Source organism: Hypanus sabinus, chromosome 22 (assembly GCF_030144855.1).
Source record: "Hypanus sabinus isolate sHypSab1 chromosome 22, sHypSab1.hap1, whole genome shotgun sequence".
In the NCBI taxonomy this organism is placed as follows: domain Eukaryota; kingdom Metazoa; phylum Chordata; class Chondrichthyes; order Myliobatiformes; family Dasyatidae; genus Hypanus; species Hypanus sabinus.
This window is the reverse complement of record NC_082727.1, coordinates 40,252,528-40,276,531: the sequence shown is the minus strand read 5'-3', so window position 1 is coordinate 40,276,531 and position 24,004 is coordinate 40,252,528. Positions and strand designations below refer to the sequence as shown.

General features: G+C 41.3%; 1 protein-coding gene across 5 annotated transcripts in view; it reads right to left on the bottom strand.

Annotated features, from left to right (window-relative positions):
- LOC132379550 (myoferlin-like) overlaps positions 1–24,004 on the bottom strand; it is a 263,587-nt gene that overhangs the window by 201,122 nt on the left and 38,461 nt on the right. For all 5 annotated transcript variants that reach the window (XM_059947586.1, XM_059947583.1, XM_059947585.1 and 2 more), the window contains exons 4-9: positions 20,066–20,171; positions 10,760–10,862; positions 2,696–2,841; positions 2,293–2,421; positions 632–694; positions 492–542 (exon numbers count right to left, since the gene is read on the bottom strand). In XM_059947586.1, coding sequence (XP_059803569.1) covers positions 492–542; positions 632–694; positions 2,293–2,421; positions 2,696–2,841; positions 10,760–10,862; positions 20,066–20,171 — 598 coding nt within the window. The remainder of the gene's footprint in view (positions 1–491; positions 543–631; positions 695–2,292; positions 2,422–2,695; positions 2,842–10,759; positions 10,863–20,065; positions 20,172–24,004) is intronic.

Below are 24,004 nucleotides of genomic sequence, written 5' to 3'. Positions count from 1 at the left end.
CCAGAAATTAAACTGTGTCAAAAAGTTAATTAAAATTCATGGACAAAGTGAAACAAAGATCTGAATTTCCAATGCACAGAATAATAAGGAACACATCCTTCAGCTCAGTACTCAATCTCACACTCAACCTATCCTATATTTAAGTTTAAAAGAGAAAAACAAAGCAAGATATCCATTTTCATAAACAAGAGATTCTGCAGATACTGGAAATCATGAGCAACACACACAAAAGACAGACAATGTTGATGGAGGCGAATAAACAGCGGATTCTTTGGACCAAGACCCTTCGTCAGGATTGGAAATGTGGAGCATTTTCTGCAAGATACCTATTCATAATCCCAAACTGCATGATATAAACACAACATGCTACAATTCACTAAGTGTGAGACTTAGATCACGGTGGCACTTCTACTAGCAGCTTTAATTGCTTGGTTTATTAATAATGCTTATAATTTAAATCTAATAGCCAAGATCCACAAGTGAAAACTCACCTTGAATTCTCCCATGAGTGAATCTGATCGCAATGAAAATGAATTGTACACCTAAAAAGAAAACAATAAATTTAAGTTGCTTCAAAAGTTCAGAAAAGTAAATTCAGGATAATTATAATGAAATTATAAATGAAACTTACTCTAATATAGATGGATTCATCAAAGAGCTCCTCTGGTAAGCGAGTTACATTGAAGAAGAAAATCTGTTAACATAAGAACATCAGTTACAATAGGGCACATTCGAATGAACGTTGAGCTGGATTCTCAATAGCCAAACATGTATAAAATAATAATCCCAACTAAAGGGGTGTTTATCAACTGCTCTTAATATTCTGTGGATGTGGTATTGCTTCATTATGTGCTATGTCGTATGACATGGCCACGATTTCATGACCACGATTGTTCTTGGCAAATTTTTTCTACAGAAGTGGTTTGCCATTGCCGTCTTCTTTACAAGACAGGTGACTGCAACAATTATCAATACTCTTCAGAGATTGTCTGGCTGGTGTTAGTGGTCACATAACCAGCCCTTGGGATGTGCACCAGCTGCTCATATAACTGTCCACCACCCGCTCCCATGACTTCACATGGTGCTGATGGGGGAGCTAAGCAAGCACTTCATGTTGTCCAAGGGCAACTGGCAAGCCAGTGGAGGGAAGGAGGGACGTATCTTCATCCCAACACCCCTCAGTGGTGTCTACCTCCAACCTCCTCTCCAATATCGATATATTTGGGATCATCTATGTCTGGAAACTTAATTGGATTTGAAACTCATAAGAACTGATATTCTGCAGAGAACAGCTTGCATCCTGACATCGTCATAGAGATTTTCTACTAGCTCTTAAATAAGACCCAGTTCACTATTACAAACACAAGAGATTCTGCAGATGTTGGAAATACAGCACAACACACACGAACAGCCAAAGGAGCTTAGCAGTTCAGGCGGCAACTACCAAAAGGGTTAAACAGTCAAGGTTTCAGCCCAAGGCCCTTCATCAGGTCTGGAAAGGAAGTGGGAAGAAGCCAGAATAAGATGGGGAGGGGGGAGGGGAAATAATGCAAGCTAGATGGTGATAGGTGAAGCCAGGTGGGTGGGTGGTAGAAGAGGGACTAACTGCAAACACAACCTAGCTTGTATTCCTTCCTCTTCCTGATGAATGGTCTTGACTATGTATTTCTTTCCATAGATGCTGCTTGACTGCCGAGTTCCCCTAGCATCTTGTCTGTGTTACTCACTAACTATTAACCTGATAAACAAGAGTTCCAACAAACATCAATGTCCAGATGAAAGTGGCCAACTTGACTGGCATCCTATAGGTTTCCTCTAAATATTTTCTCACTACACCATTGGTTCACTGTAAAGTCAACAGAATCAACCTGTTGCCTTTCTCATCAAGCCCACTGGCAGACACTTGGAACACCAGCCAATGCCCTCTCAGTTCCACATAAATTCTCAGGTTTAAATCCTGGCGCTTAGTATTTATAGCAGCAGTCCGGGATTTGCACATAAATAATTAAAATGTCACAAAATAAGTTGTACATCTCAGATACCAGGGCTTTATATCATTATTATTTTGCATATACATGGTCTCACCAATCATAGTTAGTATTGGAGGGACACATTTCAAAAGGAACAATGGGAGAATACTTCAGAAGTACTATGGGATCCTTTACCACTAAGACAGCAGGCTTGCTATAAGCCAGTCTAATTACTCGCTCCAATAATTACAAATGTAAGCAGGAAAAGATCATGCAACCTCGTCAAACTGGCTTCTTCAGACTCAAGTAAAGATTTATGTACCTCATCAAAGCAGGGGTTGTTTCCTCTTCGAATCCTTGTTCGATGAGTTTCATTGCAGACAGACACTTTAACTACAGGCTTTACGTTATTACCTGGCAACTGACGCGCTGCAATTATCCTCACCCGAATCTGAAATACAGCATAGCAACTTGGGTGCAAAAGTTGTGCTTTGCACTAATCATACACACATGAAATTGTGAACAAGAATAAATCAGTTATTAGCCATTTCATTTCCAAATGGACAGCTGCTGTAAACAGTCTAAATGAACTGCTGTGTTGCAGACTCTACACGTTTGACATTCTCACAGTTAACAGATAATAAAGCAGCACGTGGCTCCCTGAAGACAAAATAAGATTTTATTGCCAGCAGAAAATAAATGCTATTTATACCCTTCCAAAGTACCTGGAAATCCTGAGGTTTGTTGGAGAGCAACCTCTTACTTTTCTTCCTCCGGGGCCTTCTCACTCCTGGAAGGGCTGGCGTACCAGGGGTTCCTGTAGTTCCTCCAGCCCCTGCTCCGCCCTCCACATCTTCTTCATCGCCTTCTTCTGCAAACAGCAAGATGCCCAGTGAGAACTCAATCATTTGCATACACCTACCCCAGTGAACGTTCAGAAGGAAGCAAGTCCAACTTCTTCTGGGGGCCTGCATTCTATCAAAATGCACTCATAACACAATGAACCACAACCTTGAGGTGCTTTGTAAAATGATCATTTGCACCAGGCAGCCCAACTATGAAGGCCTCTCTCTAATAATCAATGCTTTTACAATTCAATAATTTGCCGTTAACTGGGAACTCAACACAAATTCAAAGGCTACCCAAGCATCAGTTCCCTACTTAGCTTTGTGAAGATAATAGTCCAAACCAGGTAGCACTGATGGTATTTTCTATTTTTTAAACCAGTAATATTGTTTCGAAAGGAGATTTTGGGAGGGTTCACTCAGCATCAGCAGCACAGAAAAGCTATTAAAACCATAAGACAGGAGCACGCAGCCCAGTGAGATCACTCAGCCATTCAAGCATGGCTGATCTTTCCAACTCCAATGTCCTGCCTGTTCCTTGTAACTATCAACCAATTAAGAACCTCACAATCTCTGCCCTAAGTACACCCAACATCTCGGTCTCCACAGCCTTCTGCCGCAATGAATTCCACAGATTCACCACTCTCTGGCTTAACAAGTTCCTCCTCACCAGTTAAGAGTTTTGAGAAAGCAGTGCACTCTTTCCCTTTGGGAATATAATTAAATTAAAAAAATATATTATTATGCATAATTTGTTGAAGAACCCATGAGGTGTGGAAAAAAAATAATCTGTGCTTGAAACCCTTGGGAGTAAATTGGTGCATTGGGTATCACCAGCTAAATATCTAGTTTCCCAGAAATGTAAGCAAGAAATATAAAATTTACCCACAGCACTTTTAAACTTCTGAATGTACTCCATGTGATCAAAGTAGCTGACACACTGAAATGCCACTGGGCACAGAGGGAAATTATAAAGCAAAAATTAGTTAAGAGCATGAATTTATGGATTTATTTATTTATGGATCGTAGGATGAGTGGATCCTGAATTGTGACGTTTGTAGGAGGTTGATCACATGCCACACATAAGTGTAGTTCCTTTATCTGGAGGCTGGGCTCTTGGATTCCATACATTCCTGCTATTAGAAGCAACCTCTACATCCAGCCCCTCCATTCAAGTTTTTCTGTATCTCCTAACTTTCAATAAAGATACCCCCTCATCGTTCTGAACTCCATCAAGTACGTGCTCAAGATATCATTTGCTCCTCATACGTTACATCCTTCATTCCTTGGACAATTACCGACCCACTCCAAAACTGCTCACAATATTCCAAATACAGTCTGAACAATGCCTTAAAGCCTCAGCAGTCGTTTCTTGCTTTTATATTCTAGTTATAGCCTCTCAAGGTGAGTGGGACTGACTCAACTTGCAGGTTCACCTTGAGGGTATCTTGAACTAGGACTCTTTACACCCAATTTCTAAATATTCCCTTCATCATTTAGAAAATAGTCCATGCCTTTATTCTTCCTACCAAAGTGTATGACCCCACACAGTACACCCACATGCCATTTCTTTACCCACTCTCCCAATCCATCGAAGTCCTTCTGCAGATTCCCCATTTCTGAGACACTTCTTGTTCTTCCAACTACCTTGGTATTGCATGTAAACATGACCACAATGCCATGAGTTTGTTCAACCACATCATTAATATCTTAAGAGAAAAGATGTAGTTGCAACACTAAACCCTGCAGAACTCTACAGCTCACCAGCAGCCATCCTGAAAAGGACATCTTTATGCCCCCTCTTGATCTCTGCCAGTTAACCAACTCTTCTATCAATGCCAGTACCTTGCCTCTAACTCCATGGGCTCTTAACTTCTTAGAAGTTTTCATGAACCTAGACTTCTGACAATGTTAACTGCTTATTACTAGCTTTTCTTCTACTGTCCCATTTTGAACGCAGTGATTTTAGCAGAACTGCATTTGCAGCAGTGGCTCAATTGGCTACTGAGTTTGACCATTTCAGGCCCAGTCAATTAACATGGCATGCCGCACTTTGCTGTTTTTAGAAGAGTGGGACACAGTTTAGATGTCATCGAAGCAGTTAGATTTGCTCATATATGATAAAGCACAGGTCACCATTCACTGAAAAGCCCACTAATGAATTCTTGAAGACATCTGTACAGGAGCCGATTCATTACTTGCTCGATGAATTAGCGCAGCACTTGCAGACAGATATAGATGAAATAGGAAACATGGACAAAGGAATAACTCCAGAAATTACCACTGGTTAGATCCATTCTACCAGGACCAAGCTATAACTAACATCCTTGAAGATTATTTAATACTGAATCTTTAAAGTCAAGACAGATGGCCAGCTAAAATAGGTTGCAGTTTTTTGTCACAGTAACAATTACAAAAAACTCATGGTTCACTTGTATTACCAGTGACGCATCTCTCAACAGTTTTAGAGGATTGACTTGAGAACATCATCCCCAATTCACTGAGGTTTTGTGTTACATATTTTAACAGCCCTGTCACATTCTCAAGTATTTCCTTGTTAAATTTAGTCTACTGCAAGGTACAAACTTTAGGACAACAGTGAAAACTAGTTCAGACAGAATTAAGCTTAAAGTTTTAAAAATATATATGATTATGCAGCATTTTTTCAAGAGCCCATGAGATATGGAATCAAGATGATCAGTGCTTGAAAGTCTTGGGCATAAATTGATGCACTGGGTATCACGAGCTGACTTTCTGATTTCCTAGAAATGTAGGTCAGAAATATAAAATTTTCCCACCGCACTTTTAACTTCTGAATGTACTCCATGTGACCTACTGAAATGCCACTGCCCAAAGAGAGAAATTATAAAAAGTGAAGAACAGAACCCAGGTCCTATGTCTCTCTACACCCATGACTACGTGGATAGGCATAGATCAAATACCATCTATAAATTGGCTGATGACGCAACTGCTGTTGGCAGAATCTCAAGCGATTTCAAAGAGCTATGCAAGAATGAGATGGATCAGCTGTTTGACTGGAGTTACAACAATAACAGGTCACTCAGTGTGAAGAGAAAAACAACTGCCATACAAAGCAACACAAACTCAACATCAATAAGACCAACAAATTGATTGTGGACTTCAGAAAGGCGAAATTGAGGGAACACACACCAGTCCTCATTAAGGGGGTCCAACAGTGAGCAGTTTCAAGTTCCTGGGTGTCAACATTTCTGAAGATCCATCCTGTGCTCAACAAATTGATGAAATTATGAAGAAGGCACATCAGCAGCTTTATTTCAGGAGGAATTTGAGGAGATTTGGTACGTCACCAAAAACTCCAACAAACTTCTAAACATTGATGATGAAGAGCATTCTAACTGGTTGCATCACCTTTTGGTCTGGTCTGCACAGTATCAGAAAAGAAAACTGAAGAGGGTTGTAACCTCAGCCAGCTCCATCATGGGCATTAACCACCTCAGCATTAAGGACATCTTCAAAAGGTGATGACTCAAATAGGCAGCATCCATCACCAAGGGCCCCCGTCACCCAAGCTTCTTATTGTTTCTATCAGATACGTTGTACAGGAGCCCAAAGACACACACTCAATATTTTAGGACCAGATTCTCCCCCACCACCTTCAGATATCTGAATGGAAATGAACCCATGAATACTACTGTGGTGAACTACATATAGCTGTCTGGACATGCCTCCCCGCTGACTGCACCTGTGGCTCCTCCCACAGACCCCTGTATAAAGGCGATTGGAGGCACTGCTCCTCCCTCAGTCTCCAGGACGTTTTGTGATGGTCTCTTGCTGCTGATCGTCCTCTCTTCCAGCTAATAAAAGCCTACCTCTCGCCTCATGTCTCCGAGAGCTATTGATGGTGCATCAACTACCTCAATATTTTTGCTTTACTTATTTAATATGATTTGCTGCTGCAAAACCATGAATTTCACAAAATTCGTCAGTGACATTAAACCTGATTCTGAGAAGCAGTGCCAGCACTGGTGGATCTCAGCATGAGTAAAATGAGTGGAGTATGAATTGTGATGAATTGTGACATGCCATACAGAGTTCCAAGAATGCACTGCTTTCTCAAATATCTTCAAGTTAAATAATGCCAAAAGCCTTGTTCTCGCTTTCCAAGATCTTAATTGAAAGAATAACAAAAAAAAGTTTACCGATTAAGTGAGGTGTAACCAAACTGTATAAAGAACACCTAGAGCTGCTCAAATACACAAAATAACATTTCCACTGTTACTTTTGAAACTAGAATTTTTAGTCATTGGTCCATTCCATCAGCTTGCTGTCATAACAAGCATGCTTATAATTGATCAGTTATGTATAATGTACCCCAATCCTAAAATATACAGTCTGACGAAGGGTCTCGGCCTGAAACGTCGACAGCACTTCTCCTATAGATGCTGCCTGGCCTGATGTGTTCCACCAGCATTTTGGTGTGTGTTGTTTGAATTTCCAGCATCTACAGATTTCCTCTTGTTTGCTCCTAAAATATACCTTAAAGTTTCAGCATCAGAATCAGGTTTATTATCACCAGCACAAGATTTAGGCTAGGTCCGGAACAACGTGCCACCCAGATATGCTTCCTATCTGCTTATTAGCAAATAAAGAGTGTACTACAAATGGTACATTACCGCAAGCAATGTCATTAAGTAGAACGAAAACCATAAGTCTCAATATTAATTCTGGATTTTTCAGTTATAATATTGAAACAAGATGATGCCATCCCTCCATTTCTCTCATTCCTGCAGCCCTCACATGATCATTGGGAAGTCAAAGGTCCACTATCTTCAACAGCAAGGTAAGTCAGCATTTACTGATTTTCCAAAAGGCCACAAGTCATAGAAGCAGATATAGACCATTTGGCCCATTGAGTCTACTCCACCATTTGATCATGGCTGATTTAGTTTTCCTCTCAACCCCATTCTCCTACCTTCCTCCTGTAAACTTCAATGCCCTTACAAATCAAATTCCATCAACCTCCGCATTAAATATACCCAATCACTTGGCCTCCACAGCCATTTGAGGCAATGAATTCCACAGATTCATCACCCTCCGGCTGAAGAAATTCCTACTCATCTTTGTTCTAATGAGGTATCCTTCTATTCTGGGGCTGTGCTCTGGTTCTAGACTCTCCCACTATTGGAAACATCCTCTCGACATGTACTCTCTCTAAACATTTCAATATTCAATAGATTTTAGTGAGATTCTCCTCATTTTTCTAAACTACAGCGAGTACAGGCCCACAAGTAGCAAAATGCTCCCCTTCTCATTGTGGAGGAGGATGGTGAAGGCCTTCCTAATGAATTCTGATATGCTGCCAACTAAAAGTATAATGCCATACATTTCCAGTAAGTCTGAGCACATCTTGTCCCACAGCCAAGTACAATTTGGCTAACCAAAAAACTTCTATTCACTTCAAAAGGAGTGGGTAGAGCTTGTTAGATCCTCCTGGGTAAATGCCTGCTCCAGTCTCTGCCTCATGATCTTATCTAACACCTCTGAGATGGAGGATGTGAAGTTCTGTGCTGTCTACGGCCTTCCCTTCATCCAGGAATGCCGAGGATTAGCAGATTCTGTGTCTCCATGCTTGCCTGTTACTGCATTTCCTTGCCTTAACACCAAATCAGAGTTCCTTCTGATAAATCATACCCACTCTAGATAAAAGTTGATCAAAAACAGCTTCTACATGCTTTTTGGGGAGTTAATGCTATTCTGTCAGACCTTCCTCACCTTCTGAACATGCTTGACTGGGAATACTTCTCAGCTGTTTTTCCATGAAAGCCAGGGAATTCAGGAAATAAAGAGGTGACATGTTTGCATCTATAAAAAGTGCTAGCAGCCTTGAGACACAAAGGTGGCTAAATTCTTAGGGCTTGAACAACTATATCTTGGGATATTTTGGGAAGCACAGGAACAAGTTGCTGGACAGCATGGCAGGGGGCTCCATGTCTTCCTTAGCCAGAGCCAGGCCAGATACCAGAAGACTGGAATGGGGCTAATATTGTCTGTTTAAGGGTTCTGAGGACAATCCTGGGAACTGCAGGCCAGTAGTGGGAAGGTTGCTGGAGGGGATTCTGATGGGCAGTTTCTATCTGCATTAGAGATTGCCAGCAGTGACTTTGTGCAGGGGTACTGGTAGCTCAGATTTCTTTTCAGGTTTTTTGATGGAGGTGGACAAGAGGATTGACTAAGGCAAGGCAGTAGGTTATGTCTGTGTGGAGTTTGAGAAGGCCCTGCAAGGAGGACTGGTGTGAAAGATGAGGCCACAATGGGATTCCAGGGGGAGCTAGCCTGTGATAGTGGAGAGCTGTTTTACAGAATGGAGACCTGTGACCTGCGGTGTGTTGCTGTGTTGCCTGCTGTTTGTCTATACAAATCAATGATTTAGATGGAAAAGTGGGTTGCATGATTAGCATGTTTGCTACTGGCACCAAAATTAGTGCAGCGGACAGAGAATGTGTTTGTCTAGAGCAAGGCCTCCCAACCTGGGGTCCACAGACCCTTCGGTTAATGGGAAGGTTCCGCGGCATTAAAAAAGGTTGGACACCCCTGACCTAAAGTTACAAAGAGCCTGGATCAACTGGGAGACTTGACGAAGGAATGGCAGATTGAATTCAACTTAGTCAAGTGTAAAGTAATCTATTTTAGGAAGCTAAACTGTATACACATTAAATGTCAGGGCTCCGGGGAGCACCTGGGTGCACAAGTATATAGGCCACCAAAAGTGCCAATGTGGGTAGAAAAGGACATTAAGGCTGCATTTGCCATGCCTGCATTCACCAGACAGGCACTGAGCACAATGGCTGGGCGTTGTTACAATCTACAGGATGTTGGTGAGACTGCATGTGGATTTCCATTCTACAGGGAGGATGTGATTAAACCAGAAAGGATTCGCATGATGTTGCCTGGATTAAGAGGCTTGAATTGCAAGGTGAGAAATGGATTGGATGGTGCCTCTTCATTTCTCTTGGAGCAAAGGGGCTGATTACCCCTCTTGAAGGGGAGGGGGACATAAAGCTATAAGGTGTATAAATAAAAGCTAGAGACAGACTTGAGCTATAGGGGAAAGATTGAAAGGAGACCATAATAAACAAATTTTTCCCTAACAATCAGTGTGGTGAAAGTATAGGAGGTGCCAAGGGAGAAGTTGTAGAAACGGTGATGGATGGGAAAGGTTTGGAAAGCTGTGGGCCAAATGCAGACAAGTGGTACTAGATCGGGAAGGCATCCTAGGGCCTGCTTCCATATTGTATAACTCTGACTCCGACGTCACTGGCAAAACTCCTGGCTATCACTTATCCTGTGTTACACAGTGGCTCAGAACTCTCACAAGCTATTTTTCTATTTTATCAGTGATTCAGTCAAAGATGCATTTTGGTCTGCTCAAAATTTAGTCTTATGCTAGTGCCCACAAACGACTGTGGTCCAGAGGAACATCCCTAGCTGCAGGAGTGCATATTGATGGATGCACTGGGCCTTGGAACAGACAGGAATATTGACACCACTGAACATTAAGGGCTGAGCCTCTTTATTGCACAAGTGAAGCATGGGAACCGCCGATTTAAAAATAAAACTTTAGAGCTGTTGATAAGTGAACATAGTGAGTTGCTTCGTATAAAATATGGATGGAGTTAATGACATACATCAATTGCATTTATTTTTTAATAGGAAAAACTTTTGTTTTGGAAAACACTTTCTGGAAAGGCTAAACAGGAAAAAGAAAAAAACATGTTCTGGTCTGCATGTTCTTAAAAATTAAACTAATAGTGTTTAAGAAATAGTACATAAACATTACATTGATGAATGTGAATAGCATTACATGACCAAGACTACAGAGTAAAGCTTTAATCCCTCTGCAGTCTTTGTAGGGGTGGAAAAGTTAAAAGTAAACAGAAAACTCGACAAACAATGAAGCCTTACCTCCTGCACCTGTTTCCTGCGCACCGGAATCTCCAGCGTCAGACTGGTTAGGTGGTCCTGATCCAGCAGGCGGTTCATAGTTGGCCATCAAGTTTATTGTTGCCTTGAATTAAAAAAAATACCAACTAAAATGATCATCTGTGGGTCATTATTTAAAAATGAAGCAAAGCTAAAATTCATACTTTGCATTCTGAAAACTATGCTCAATGACAGAATAGTTTGTGCATAGAAGGAAACTAAAATAACCAGACCTACTGATAATTGCTTTGTAAGTAGCTCCTGCTTTTGGTTTCCAGCAGATAGGTCAAGCCTGGTACTGGCTATCCAGGCCTGACTCATTTGCTTTTCAATTCCATTGATACTGTGCCTTGCTTGCTACTATTTCAGAGTGGAGTTTTACTGGGCTCTTGATCCTGGAGTCCAAAAACTTACCACAGGCCATATCTCTAAAAGGAAAAGCTATCTATTGGGGCTATACACTGCCGTGCAAAGAACCTGGCATATATCCCTGTGAACTTCAGCAGCAAATGAAACAGCGGTCACATTGCAAGCCTCAGGGTGGCATGAAGCACAAAGATTGCCCGAGAGGAATGGGGCAAATGGTGCAGCCACTGAGTGCCAAGAGCCAAGGACCAGGTCTGCGACCTATGCAGACTGGGAACTCAAAGAAGCTGGCTCACTTGTCAGATGCAATGGAAGCCTCCATCTTCCTCCTCTTTCCATATGGATTGGATTCATTCTGGGGCGATATCCATGGTAAGGAGCTCAAATGGACAGCAAAAGCATGAGGGAGACAGATGAGGTGAACTACATTTACCTGTCTGGACACGCGCCCCCCCCCCGCACACTGACTGCTCCTGTGGCTCCTCCCACAGACCCCGGTATAAAGGAGATTGGAGCCACAGACCTTTCCTCAGTCTCCAGGATGTTGTGTGGTGGTCACTTGCTGCTTGTTCTTTCTTCCAGCCAATAAAAGCCAATATCTCGCCTCACGTCTCCGAGAGTTATTGATGGTGCATCAACAGTGCAAGCGAGTGGGAGAGAAAAGAAATCTCCAGGCGGCTGAGTTCTCTGCAGCTAAACATGGAGGATGGCAGCTTAAACTGTATCCATTGTAAAATGAGGAGGGGAATAGGAGGACTTAGGTGGTCCAGAACTCTGCCTAGTTTTACCGTGGCCTCTCTCCCACTGTTAAGCAGGGTTCAGCACTTGGCCTTGCTTCTTAATACTGACCATTTAACACCAATTCTCCCACAGCAGCCCTGCCAGCTACTTTGCCTTGGTGGCCAAATTCACAGAGATCCGATTTGTCATTCCTTTGCTGTGAGATGACTTCAGCCAGGCACATGGCACAGCAACACCATCAGTAATCCTGATTTAAACAAGTCATTATAGCATTACTATGGAGCTTCCATTATTTGGTATTTCATTTGGAGACAGTGTAAAGCAGGTCCTTCCAGCCCAATGAACTGCACTGCCCAGCAACCCATGATTTAACCCTAACCGAATCACAGGAGAATTTACAATGTCCAATTGACCTACTAACCAGCATGCAATTGGACCGTGGGAGGAAATCGCAGCACCCGGAGGAAACCCATGCGCTCACAGTAAGGATGCACAGCCTTCCTACAGAGGACGCAGGAATTGAACTCCGAACTCCAAAAGCATCGTGCTAACCACTATGCTACTGTAGCACGATGAAAAAACGTTTCTAGCAGTAGTTGGCTGCCCAGACCCTGTGCCTGCACCGTGAGCACGACAAGCAGGGTGCTCACGCTTGTGAACTGGGTCAGGGCATGGAGGCCGCCGCTGGTCAGGATGGACGACGGACATTATGTCCTAGCTGTCTAGATATGCAAGCCAGGGCAGTACAATATGGAGAGCAAGCTATTGCCCACGTAGCAGTCTCCCCCATGGAAGAAATTTTGTTACTAGCTAGATACTAAGGGGTTAAAGAGTTTTTTCTTCACAGCAGCCTTAAACTGCTCCAGGAGGGCTGCTAAATGACTAACTAGCCAGAAGGAGTAATCAAAGCTTAATCACACGATACTCTGTTTTTCTTCAGTTATACTGTGTAATTGTACTTGCTTCAAGGCTGCTGGCAGAAGTAGCCTTTGAAATAGATAAGGAAATAGTAACCTAATCATACTTTTTTCTGTATTGTGCTAAGACAAGATTATTGAGTAAAGGAATTATCTGCTTGTATGCTATATTTCACAATCATGCTTGGAAGCTTTTAATAACATACACTGTGTCTATATAATGAGAAAAGTCTATGTACTCAGGAGAGTCTCAAGAATTCTGCTTTAAGAGGTTGAGCTCTCCGTGCTGCGCATCACGCTACAACAAAGGCTTTCTAAGGCGATCTCCCTTCGCGTGCACGTAATATCTTTTCCGCAACACCCCCTCTCCACACATTGGGTGAGCCCAAAGGAATGGCATTGATTGTTACAGCAGCATCGCAGGAGCTGCCAGTGTTGAACTCAAAATAGGTCTGCCTTAGGGACTCCAGCTCTAGACTTTTGCCCTTGGGGTTTACTCCTGAAACCTTCCCCGTGAGTGGGCATAGAGGAGGTTTGAGATTCCCTTCTAGATGAGCTGCCAACCACGTCTGATGAGCCCTATTAGTCTGAAGTAACTGGTTTTAAAGCACAAGTAACCCACTTTAGTCCCTCCTCTTGTCAGTAGAAATGGTTTCGCTAGGCTTAGTAGCTAAGCCACACATGAAAGCCAGGAGGTGGACTTGGTTGCCATGGTTGTCAGAGGCTATTTGAGGTGCACACCATTGGGAGCATTTAATAGGCAGTGGGGGCCCTGACTATGACAACCTTAAGGAGTCAGACTAATGAAGCATGTGAGAAGGCCTTTTTGGCCCAACTGATTATGATATCCACCAAGCTAATCCCATCTGCCCTCTGAACACCACCTATAACTATATTTATCCAGATGTTTTTTAATTCCTGTTGTACCTCCCTCATCCACCATCTCTGACAGCTCATTCCTTATACGCACCACCTCTTTATGAATAAGTTGCCCCTCAGGTCCCAATAAAATCTGTCAACTCCCACCTCAAGCCTCCTCCCTCTAATTTTAAATATGCCCTGTGAAAAAAAGACTACGTGCATCACCCAATGCCACTCAATTCTATACACTTTCTAAGGTCAACCCTAATCTCCTATGCTTTAAGGAATAACATTCTAGTCTGCTCAAAATCTCCCTACATCTCAGACCCTTAAATCCTGGCAGCATCTTCGTAAATCTTCTCTGCACTCTTTCCAATTTAATTTTGCTTTTCTTCCAATACTGAGTGCAGTCTCACCTTCTTGTACAGCTGCAAACACAACATCAAACTCCTACACTCAGTGCCCTGACTAAGGGTTAGCATACCACCATGCCAGTGAACCATCACTGAAAGCTGAATCACAACTAGACTTTCTTGTAGACTGCCCTATTCACCTGTGATCTACCTGTACTTCTAGGGTCCCTCAGTAGCCTGGCTTGACCATTCTCTGTGCAAGTTCTACTCTGGTTTGACTTCCTAAGATGCAACACCTCACATTTGTCTGAAGTGAGTGCCATTTGCCAATTCTCGGCTCACTTACCCTGTAATTTCTGATCTCCTTCTTTACTGTTTTTGATAACCTTCTTCATGTCCCCAGTGGTAAGTGAGGTAGGGCCCACATATGGCTTAGCATCCAGAGTCAAAAGAAATCTAGATCTTTGATACTTTAATTGATCTTGTCTGAATGACAGCTGATAATGATTTTCTCTCTGTACCATGGAGATCATTGTGACTGGCTGCATCACCATTTCGTATGGAGTGGGGGCTGCTGCACAAGATCGAAGTAAGCTGCAAAAACTTATAAAATTAGTCAGCTCTACCTTGGATACCAGCCTCCATAGTATCCAAAACATCTTCAAGGAGTGCCCATCATTTAGGATCCCTACCACCCAGGACATATGCCTTTTCATTGTTACCATCAAGGAGGTCCAGAAGCCTGAAGGCAGACACTCGGTAATTCAGGAACTACTTCTTCCTTTCTGCCATCCGATTTTCCAATTTCTAAATAGACATTGAACTCATGAACACTGCCTCACTGCTCATTAAAATTTTTTTTGCACTACTTAACTTATGTAATGGACGTAACCTGTATATACTTACTGTAATACAGTTTTCTCTCTATATTTATCATGTTTTTTCATTGTACCAATGCTGTAAAATTAACAAATTTCATGACTAATGCCAATGATATTAAACCCATTTCTGCTTTCAATGATCTTGAACAGTCTAGCTCAAAATCTTAACTACGCCCTGGAGTGGAAAAGTTGCAAGACGAAATTCTTCACTGCATTTATCCAATCAAATCTCAAAAGCTTCAACTGTTTCCCAGTTCAATCTCCCATATGAATTGCATACAGGTCTAATCAAACACAAGCTATTCTATTTAATTTAGCTTGCCTTCTGGTGAATTTTGTGTTTATTCCAATTATTGCATTGTTTTTAAGAAATGCGATTTGTAAAGACAGATCTCCAAAAATTCTAGTTTCTCATTAACTGATTTAGATTATTCACAAAGAAAGATGATCATGCTCTCACTAGTGGTAATAATCAGTGCTTCTTTGGCTTTTCCCATATCCTTTACACTTTTCAATTAATCTATTGAAGTAGAAAACTGAACATTCTAAAAACAAAGTACGACCCAAATTGCTCATTTAAGCGATTTATTTTGGTTACAGCTAAAGTACAATATACTGTAAATTTAGCCTTTGAATTATCATGAAACATTAATGCAGATGGAGTATTTTATCCCAATAGATTGGCATACTGCATGTATTCAGCAACTCCATGCTCTTGCAAGTGGTTACACAACTGTTTGCAAAACCAAATGGGGATTGTTTTAAATTGCCACCTCACAACATCATTAACTGATTACACAATTCAGTTAACTGAACTCTTGCTGTAATAATACACAGCCATGAATACAGGTGACACCCAGTTTCAAAAAGACATTTTTAAAACTTCTCTTCATGTCCAGTTAAAAAGGAAACTGCAAGAAATTTCAATGAAAATCCAACCAACCATTAAACACCCAAATAATTATTATTGCTCTGGATTAATTAAATACAAATCCTACTAAATCTTGAGTTTCTGTAGCATGCAATGGAAATTACAAACTGCTTGTGTAACTTTATTACTCATCCTTTTCCCCAACTGTGATTCCCCTCTCCCTGCCACCTTCCTTCTCCCAGTCCACAACAGAGATCCATATTAGAATCAGGTTTATGTCATGAAATGTGTTTTTTTTTGTGGAAGTGCAAAACATAAGGTTACTACAGCACCCTGCCAAAGTCTTAGATATATAGCTAGGGTGCCTATGTGCCAAAGACTTTTACACAGTACTGTAGTTGTTCTGCCTCTAGAGGCACTGTTCATTTTGTAGGCACTTCATTTTGTACAAACATCACTTCCTGTTCGTAAGCTGTTTTTATACATCATTTCCCGCACAGGTTAATTTGGATTTTGACTTCGAGCAAACATAGCTGAAAGACATGCATCTCCATTCCACTCTTTATTTGCTCCTGCGAGTCTTAAGATTGGCAAACATTTGGTAGATGTACTTTGAAAGAAGTATTATGTTTATCATTACTGGCCATCGTTGCACTATGAGTTCACTCTAGTCAATGGCATAGCTATAGAATGTTATATGTGTGTATGATCCCCCGCAACTGCATTCTAGCCACCATTGCTTAAACACGTGTCTGTGAGCATCTGTGCTTTATCTCGATTTATTTTGTGCATCCATTAGCAAGGTGAGTTCTAAGCAATTAGAAAAGCCTAAAAGAGCTCGTAAGGGTGTTACACTTAGCGTTAAACTAGACATAATAAAGTGTTTTGATCGTGGTGAATGAAGTAAGGACATTGTCCGCTTGTTGAACTTACCTGCATCCATGATTCGCGCTACTTACATGCAGAGAGAAAGAACCTTGAAAGCTGCTGATGTTACTGTTGGTTCTGCTCATAGCAAAGTGATCTCTCTTAGTCAGCATCCAATAACAGATAAAATGGAAAGTCTGTTGCTTGAGTGGATTGATGGGTGTACAAAGCATAGTGTTCCGTTAAGTTACCTTATCCTTAAGGAGAAATCATTCAGTCTTTTTAATAAGCTGAAACTGAAAGCACTGGACGATGGTGATGAAAATGTTGCGAAAGTGGAATTTAAAGGTAGTCATGGGTGGTTTGATCCGTTTCTGAGGCAAGGGCAGCTTCATAGCTTTAAGGTTACTGGAGAGAGTGCTTCTGCTGAGAGAGCTTCCACTATGCAAGTAGTGCTACGTAGTGAGACTTTCGCTACGCTAGACAGTGCTGCAACGATTGCAGAAAACTATTTCTACATTATATAGGCTGTGTATTTATCATATCATTCCTGCTTTTACTATATGTTGCTGTTACTTTAAGTTTTATGTGTTATTTGGCATGGAGTGGGGCTGTGATTCGATGAAGCCCGGGGAGATTGAAAGAGGATCAGCGAAGGGGAAACTGTGAACTCCAACTTGTGCACGTTAGACTGCTTCATTAAACTGGGCCCCCTTTTTTGTTTTTCCTTTACTAACCCTTCAGTCAAATTAAGAATTATAAAGAATTTTACCGTATGCAGTGTACTATCTGTTATGTCGTGGTACTTATTTGTAACGGGAACAAACCACGCAGAGGTTCACACAAACAGGGGATGTGGGGGCTTGCAATTCAATCTCCCACATTTGGCGGGGCTGAGCTCGTCTTCCCTAGAGTTATGCAGCTGACAGAACCAGAGTGGAACACTTTCCCACCAAATTTTTATCTCACCCTCCTCCTGAACTTGTAACCTTTGCTTCAGATTTAAACCAAAAGCAAGATGAACCTTCATTTAAGTTGGAGGGTGAGAAGTGCCCAAAGTCACCTAATTTGGAAACACATGGATATTCAGCACTTAACTTGAGCAGAAAAGGGCTGAACAGTGCACGTGCATCAGTGGCTCACCTTTCAACAGCAGCTACCACAGATGCAAATGCACAGCCCTCACTGCACCAGACAAATCACCACTGGACAATAGTTTGAGTGAGGTGCCAAGACTGGCCAGAGAAACCCCGAGTCCAAAAGTGGACAAGACAGTCATCTGGAGAGTGGTGGAGAATCTGGGGAGGGCAGCACACAGATCTGGAGAAGCAGTAACAATGTACTGCAGAACACAGATGGACACATGGTGTAGCAAGCACCAGTGGTCTCCAGGACACTGAGCCAAGAACCTATTGACGCTCAAGATGAATTAGACCCAGGTACAGCTGTAAATTCAGGGCCAGCGCCTTGGGCTTCTGGTTCCAGCACACCTGCAGCAGAGCAAGACAAGGAGGCAGCTGAGCATCCATCAGATGTAGCTAATTCTCTGCACACTCTAAATACATGTTCTGGTATGTCAGAAGTTACTGAGGCTGAGCTGGTGAATTTATCATGGAGTCAACAGGAGGGAAGTTCTGCTCATTCTCGCTAATTCCCATTGACTGCAACTATTATTCCCAACAGGGATGAAACCAACTACTGGAGCCGCACGTGGTCACCAACATCTTAAGGACGTAGCTGACAAAATTCCCCCCACTTGTCTCTTTGCTGAGATTCTCCTGTTGCTTGGCAGAGACAACAGCTGAGCACATCAGGTAGACAAACAGCAGAAAAGTCGGCATGTTGCACCCTGTTCCCAATGACTGGACCGAGGCTGGGTCATAATGGGCGAAGTCTGCCTCGATGGTGTTCATCGGCCCACTTTCAGCACATTTACGCCTAACGTTCTGGAGAACGGGCACCCAAGTAATTTCAGAACCAGTGAGAGTGGTATCTATGTGAAGAAGATGATTATAGGAGAATCCAAAAACAGCCTTTGCTGTGGTTGGCATATTTGTAAGCAGCCTCTCAGCACAGTAAAAAATAGGGAAAAAGTTAAAATCCTCCTTGTTGTACAAAGACAGATGTATGCAGAAGTGCAGTGCATCACAAAGTAGGAATCTCTCCCAATCCAATGTTACCTTAGGACACTCTTACTTCTGGACTCTGAGGGGCTACAGTGAGCTGGAGGACATATTATGAGAGCACAAGTCACTTCAGCGGTATCTCATACAATTGTCATTCTGGGTGAGAACCATGTCACCAGCCTGCTCATTAGATATTACCACAAGCAAGTATGTAATCAAGGATGACTTCTTCGAAGTGAGAATATTTTAAAGACTGCAGTAAAACTTTTTAAGTCCAGTCTCTGAGACCGTCCTTCTTTTTGCCAAAGACTTAGTGAAATGATCATTTGACCTTTAATTTCAGCAGTTAAAGTTGTCACCTTATAGAAGTCAGATGGGAAATGTTCTGCCCTTAGAGGCGCTGTTCATTTTGTATAAACATCACTTCCTGCTTGCAAGCTCATTTTTTTTGCATCTTTTTCGGCACGGGTTCATTTGGATTTCAACTTGGAGCAAACACGGTAGAAAGACATTCACGTCCATCCACTCTTTATTTGCCGTTTAATTAGCAATATCAGAGTCTTAAAGTTTTAAGCTCTCTTAATATTGGCAAAGATATGGTAGTTGTACTTTGAAGGAAGTATTATGTTTATTGTTTATCCACTATTAAGCTATTGTTCCACTACAAGTTCGCTCTAGTCAATGGCATTGCTATAGAATGTTGCATGTGCCTATTAGCTTGTTTAACACTGATTGTGAGAATAATTGATAATAATAGTATACAACCACTCTGTATTGAATCCAATACATATTTTACTTAACTTTCTGCAGTTTCACACAGTTTTCTCATTAAAAACCCTGAAGAAAGCATCCAGCTCAGGTGATTTTTGAGAAGGTGTTTAACTCCCTACTTAGCTTTGTATTTAGTACTCTGTGAGGGTAATATTTGAAATACTAAAACAGCTAGAACGGAAGGGAAGTATGCAAGATATACATTTGAAATTAATGTACAGTATATAGCAATGTGTACATTATCATTTAATCACCAACTACCCTCATCATTTTAGGCCCAAGCAATGAAGTCTTGCCCAGATAGATTGAGAATCTGAACTTTAACGTGTCCAAATTTAAACTCTGGTGCACAGATCCGAATTGGCAAACTAGTCTTTATAACTCTCATTCATATGAGTTAGGACACTCAAAAATAATTTTATTGAGGAATTGTTCAATAGCCACCCCAGAAAAACAAAGGATGTAATAACATATTCTTACCTTAGTGGCCTTAGTAAACAGAAGCTGCATATGAAGGGCTCAAAATTTACTTACCCCAGTTGCCTGTTTCTTTTCACTGAGTAAAGGGATATTCTTCAAAGGCAATGTTCTTTGACCACTTGAAAGGTCTCTCAAGGATATTGTTGCAGAACCAATAAACCTAGAAGAGATAAAAATTAAATGCTATTACGTTAAACCTTGATATCCCAGCAATTAAATACACTTGAAACTAACAACTCTGCAATTAAATTAGCTTGACAATATCTCTAAAATGCAACGTTCAGAGTCATCCCTTCCCCGCGGCAGTATCTGGTGTCTTCCATTAATGAAAACTTTACTCTCCCTTACTCAGTGTTAAGTAAACTTAAGTTTACTTAAAGTAAATCATAACTCATATCTTCAAATAAAAAAGTTACAACTGGCCTAATCAGGCATTGTTATATACAAGATGTACAACAGCACCTTTAAGAGTGATGAGCACCAAGCAATCCCAAAATGAAACACAGCCATTACTAGCCATCTCAAAACTCATCAGCACTGATTTTGTTCCAATGACAAGTCAGTATTTTGAAACAGAAACTCAGTTTAGAACATCTTGCTGGATGTCGTAGTAATGACTAAAGAACAAAATAACACATAATAATATCTTTTCACTCAGTACTTTAGGATTTTTATGCCCGCACAACTGTTCTCTAATCTCTGGCACAGCCTTTTCCCCTTAAACTTAAAAGTACATGAAATGGAATTTTCATATAGATTGTACAGCAGTGGAAACTACAAGCAGTTTCAAAATCCTGGGAGTGCACATCTCACATAACCTCTCATGGTCCCAGAATACATTCTACACAATCAGAAAACCTTACTGTGGTGAACTACATATACCGGTCTGGACACGCACCCCCCCGCCCCCCGCTGACTGCTCCTGTGGCTCCTCCCACAGACCCCGGTATAAAGGCGATTGAGGCCTGAGCCCAGCCCTCAATCTCCCGGATATTGTGTAGTGGTCAATTGCTGCTTGTTCTTTCTTCCAGTCAATAAAAGCCGATATCTCGCTTCACGTCTCAGAGAGTTATTGATGGTGCATCACTTATGAATGCTTCTATTTTCTGAGGAGGCTGAAGAGAGCTGGACTATGTGCATCCATGTTCCCGTTAGGTACAATAGCAGAAGACAGCATCCCAACAAGCTACATCACTGCTAGGTACAGAAACTGCACCGCAGGACAGGAAAGCTCTAAAACAGGTGGTCAAAAATGGCCCAATGTGATGACAGCTGCCAACCTGCCATCAAGAACATATATACACAGAACAGTGCTAGAAAATGGCCAGAAACATCATGAACGATGCCATGCACTCTCCTCATGGACTATTTTCCCTCACTCCCACAGAGGGGGTACATAGCATCTATGCCAAGACCACCAGACTCAAACTTTATTGAACAGTAATGCTAATTGACATCTCCACCCTCCACTACTTTATTATTTCCTGCCAGACACCTTAAGTACAGAGGCTCCTCTGCCTAGCGTCCTGTTATGGACATGCAATCAATGTATACCAACCATTTTATGTATTTATATTTTGGTTTTTAAAAAATTATTTTTGTTCTTTATCTTCCGTGGGTTTTTTTGTGCTGCATTGGATCATTTACACTTGTGTACAGGAAATGACATTAAAACAGTCTTGAATCTTAATGTATACAGTACTCTGAAAACTTGACTTAGCAGTTCCTACTGCTTTGCATATAATGATATTGAAATATTTTAAATGCTCATATCTTAATTAGTTCCTTAGTAATTTGCATTTTGAAGGTTAATTCCACACATTGTTTAAAAAGTTCAAAACTGTTATTAATTACAGCTGTGCTTTTTGTGACACAGCTTTAATGAAGTTCCTGTCTCACTCAGCTTGAAGGACACCAATACCATTTGTCTTTCAAAACATTCCCAAGAGTGTCAGACAGTTGGAAAGGAGATTTCTCATTATTGGTAATGCCAGACATAAAGACTTCCTTCAAAGTCAGAAATGAGTGATGTTGCTTTACTACTAACTGCAAATTTTGAAACATAGTAAATGTTCCACTTCTGTCCGAAAGTTCTATTAAAGTTGTGGCAAACGTTCACCTTAAATATATTGCACTTTTCAGCTAGATACACACTGGGTGGATCTGGTCAAAAATAAATCAATGCAAGGCAAACTGCTAACAGAGAATTAGCAAGATTTCTGAGGTTTACTTGCTTTCCATGGTTCAGAGGCAGAATCATATTTAGGATACTCTGTATTCCAGTATCACATGACACACTCCATAACAATGCTTCTGATACACAAGCAGACACAGAGAAAGATGTTATCAACAGCAAAAGCTGTTAATTTGTCTACAGGTTCTCGAAATAACAGAAGCAGACACATTTACCAGATAAGCAGAATAATTAACCTTTTACTATTGCATCAAATATTATATCTGCCCTCTGCTACACTTGATTCTTCGCCTTTACAGTTATTTTTGTAGTGCAACTAATTTTGCACCTCTATTATATTCAATTGGACACTAGTATAACTGTCAAAGCCAGGGGGGTTTAGGTCATCCTGAACTGGTGTTGGTGATGCAGTATTTTCAAGTATTTCAGTCCATATGAAAATATTCTCATGGTATCATCAGTTTGGGTGTTAAATTTCAGTCAATGGAACAAAAAATCCATTTGCTGAAAGCCTAAAATTAAAAAAAAAGTAATTCCTTTACATGAAAATATTCACATCAGGCAGTGTTTGTGGAGGGGGAGAAAAGTTGTTTCAGGTTGTATTTATTGATTGATTGAGATACAGCACAGAACGGGTGCTTCCGGCTCCTCAAAGCTCGCCACCCAGCAAACCCCGGTGTAACACCAGCCCAATCCCGGGATAATTAACAATGTCCAATTAAACTACCAACCAGAACGTCTTTGGATTGTGGGAGGAAACCAGAGACCCAGGGGAAACTACACGGTCACTGGGGAGCATACAATCTCCTTACAGGCAGCATCAGGAATGGAACCTGGGTCGTCTGAACTGTAAAGTGTTGTGCTAACCACTATGTTACCATGACCCCCCTTCAAGAACTTACTACAGAAATATCATCAAATGAGAAAATAATCTGAACATTAGCCATTTCCCTCGCTATTAATTTTGTCCAACTTAATGAGTGCTTTCAGCAATTCATGATTTCATAAACAAACATGTTTTCAAATCAAATCGATAAGAAACTTGAAGAAACAGCAGGTGGGGACCCTGTGTCAGCTGCCCTTGTCCAAAATGGCAGGAGTCTACAGATTTGGGAAGTGATATCATGAATCTTGTAGATGATACACACTAAAATCAATGCATGTTATTGAGGGCCATCCAGTTCCTCAAGTCAGCTTCACCATTCAATAGCATCATTACTGCTCTGACGTTCAAGTCCACTTCCTTGTCCTTTGACGGATTGAGCTACTGTTCAACAGTTCCCATCAATTTTCTCTGACTCCCTCACGTGGCCTGTCTTCACCCACTATTCCACCATATACCTATCCTGTAATAAAAAGGCATTTAGGGAAAACTCAATAACAGAAGATCTGTTTCCGGGATGGAGGAATCAGCTTGCTGATGAGCTTAGCAATGGGGAGTTACTTTTTTTATAATTATCTACTCAAAACACTAAATACAAAAGTGAGTTCAGAAAGAAAGACTGATGTTCTTTTAAGAATTTGGATAGATTAAATAATCTGGAATGGAGAGTAAGAAGTGGACATAGTTTAAGCCTCTATGTTATCTTCAAGAAATAGGCAGGCTAATTGTAATAGTAGGTATATATTTGTGGGTATACAAATGGGGAAAAAGCCCTGAGACTTCCACCTCAAGATTGTAGCAAGTGAGAATAGTAAATGCCAGTCAGACATTCTGGCCCGTTCAGCAGGTGAAAGGTGTGACAAAGGTCTGGTTCTGTATCTTAATGATGTGATGATTACTAACATTGTGCAAGCCA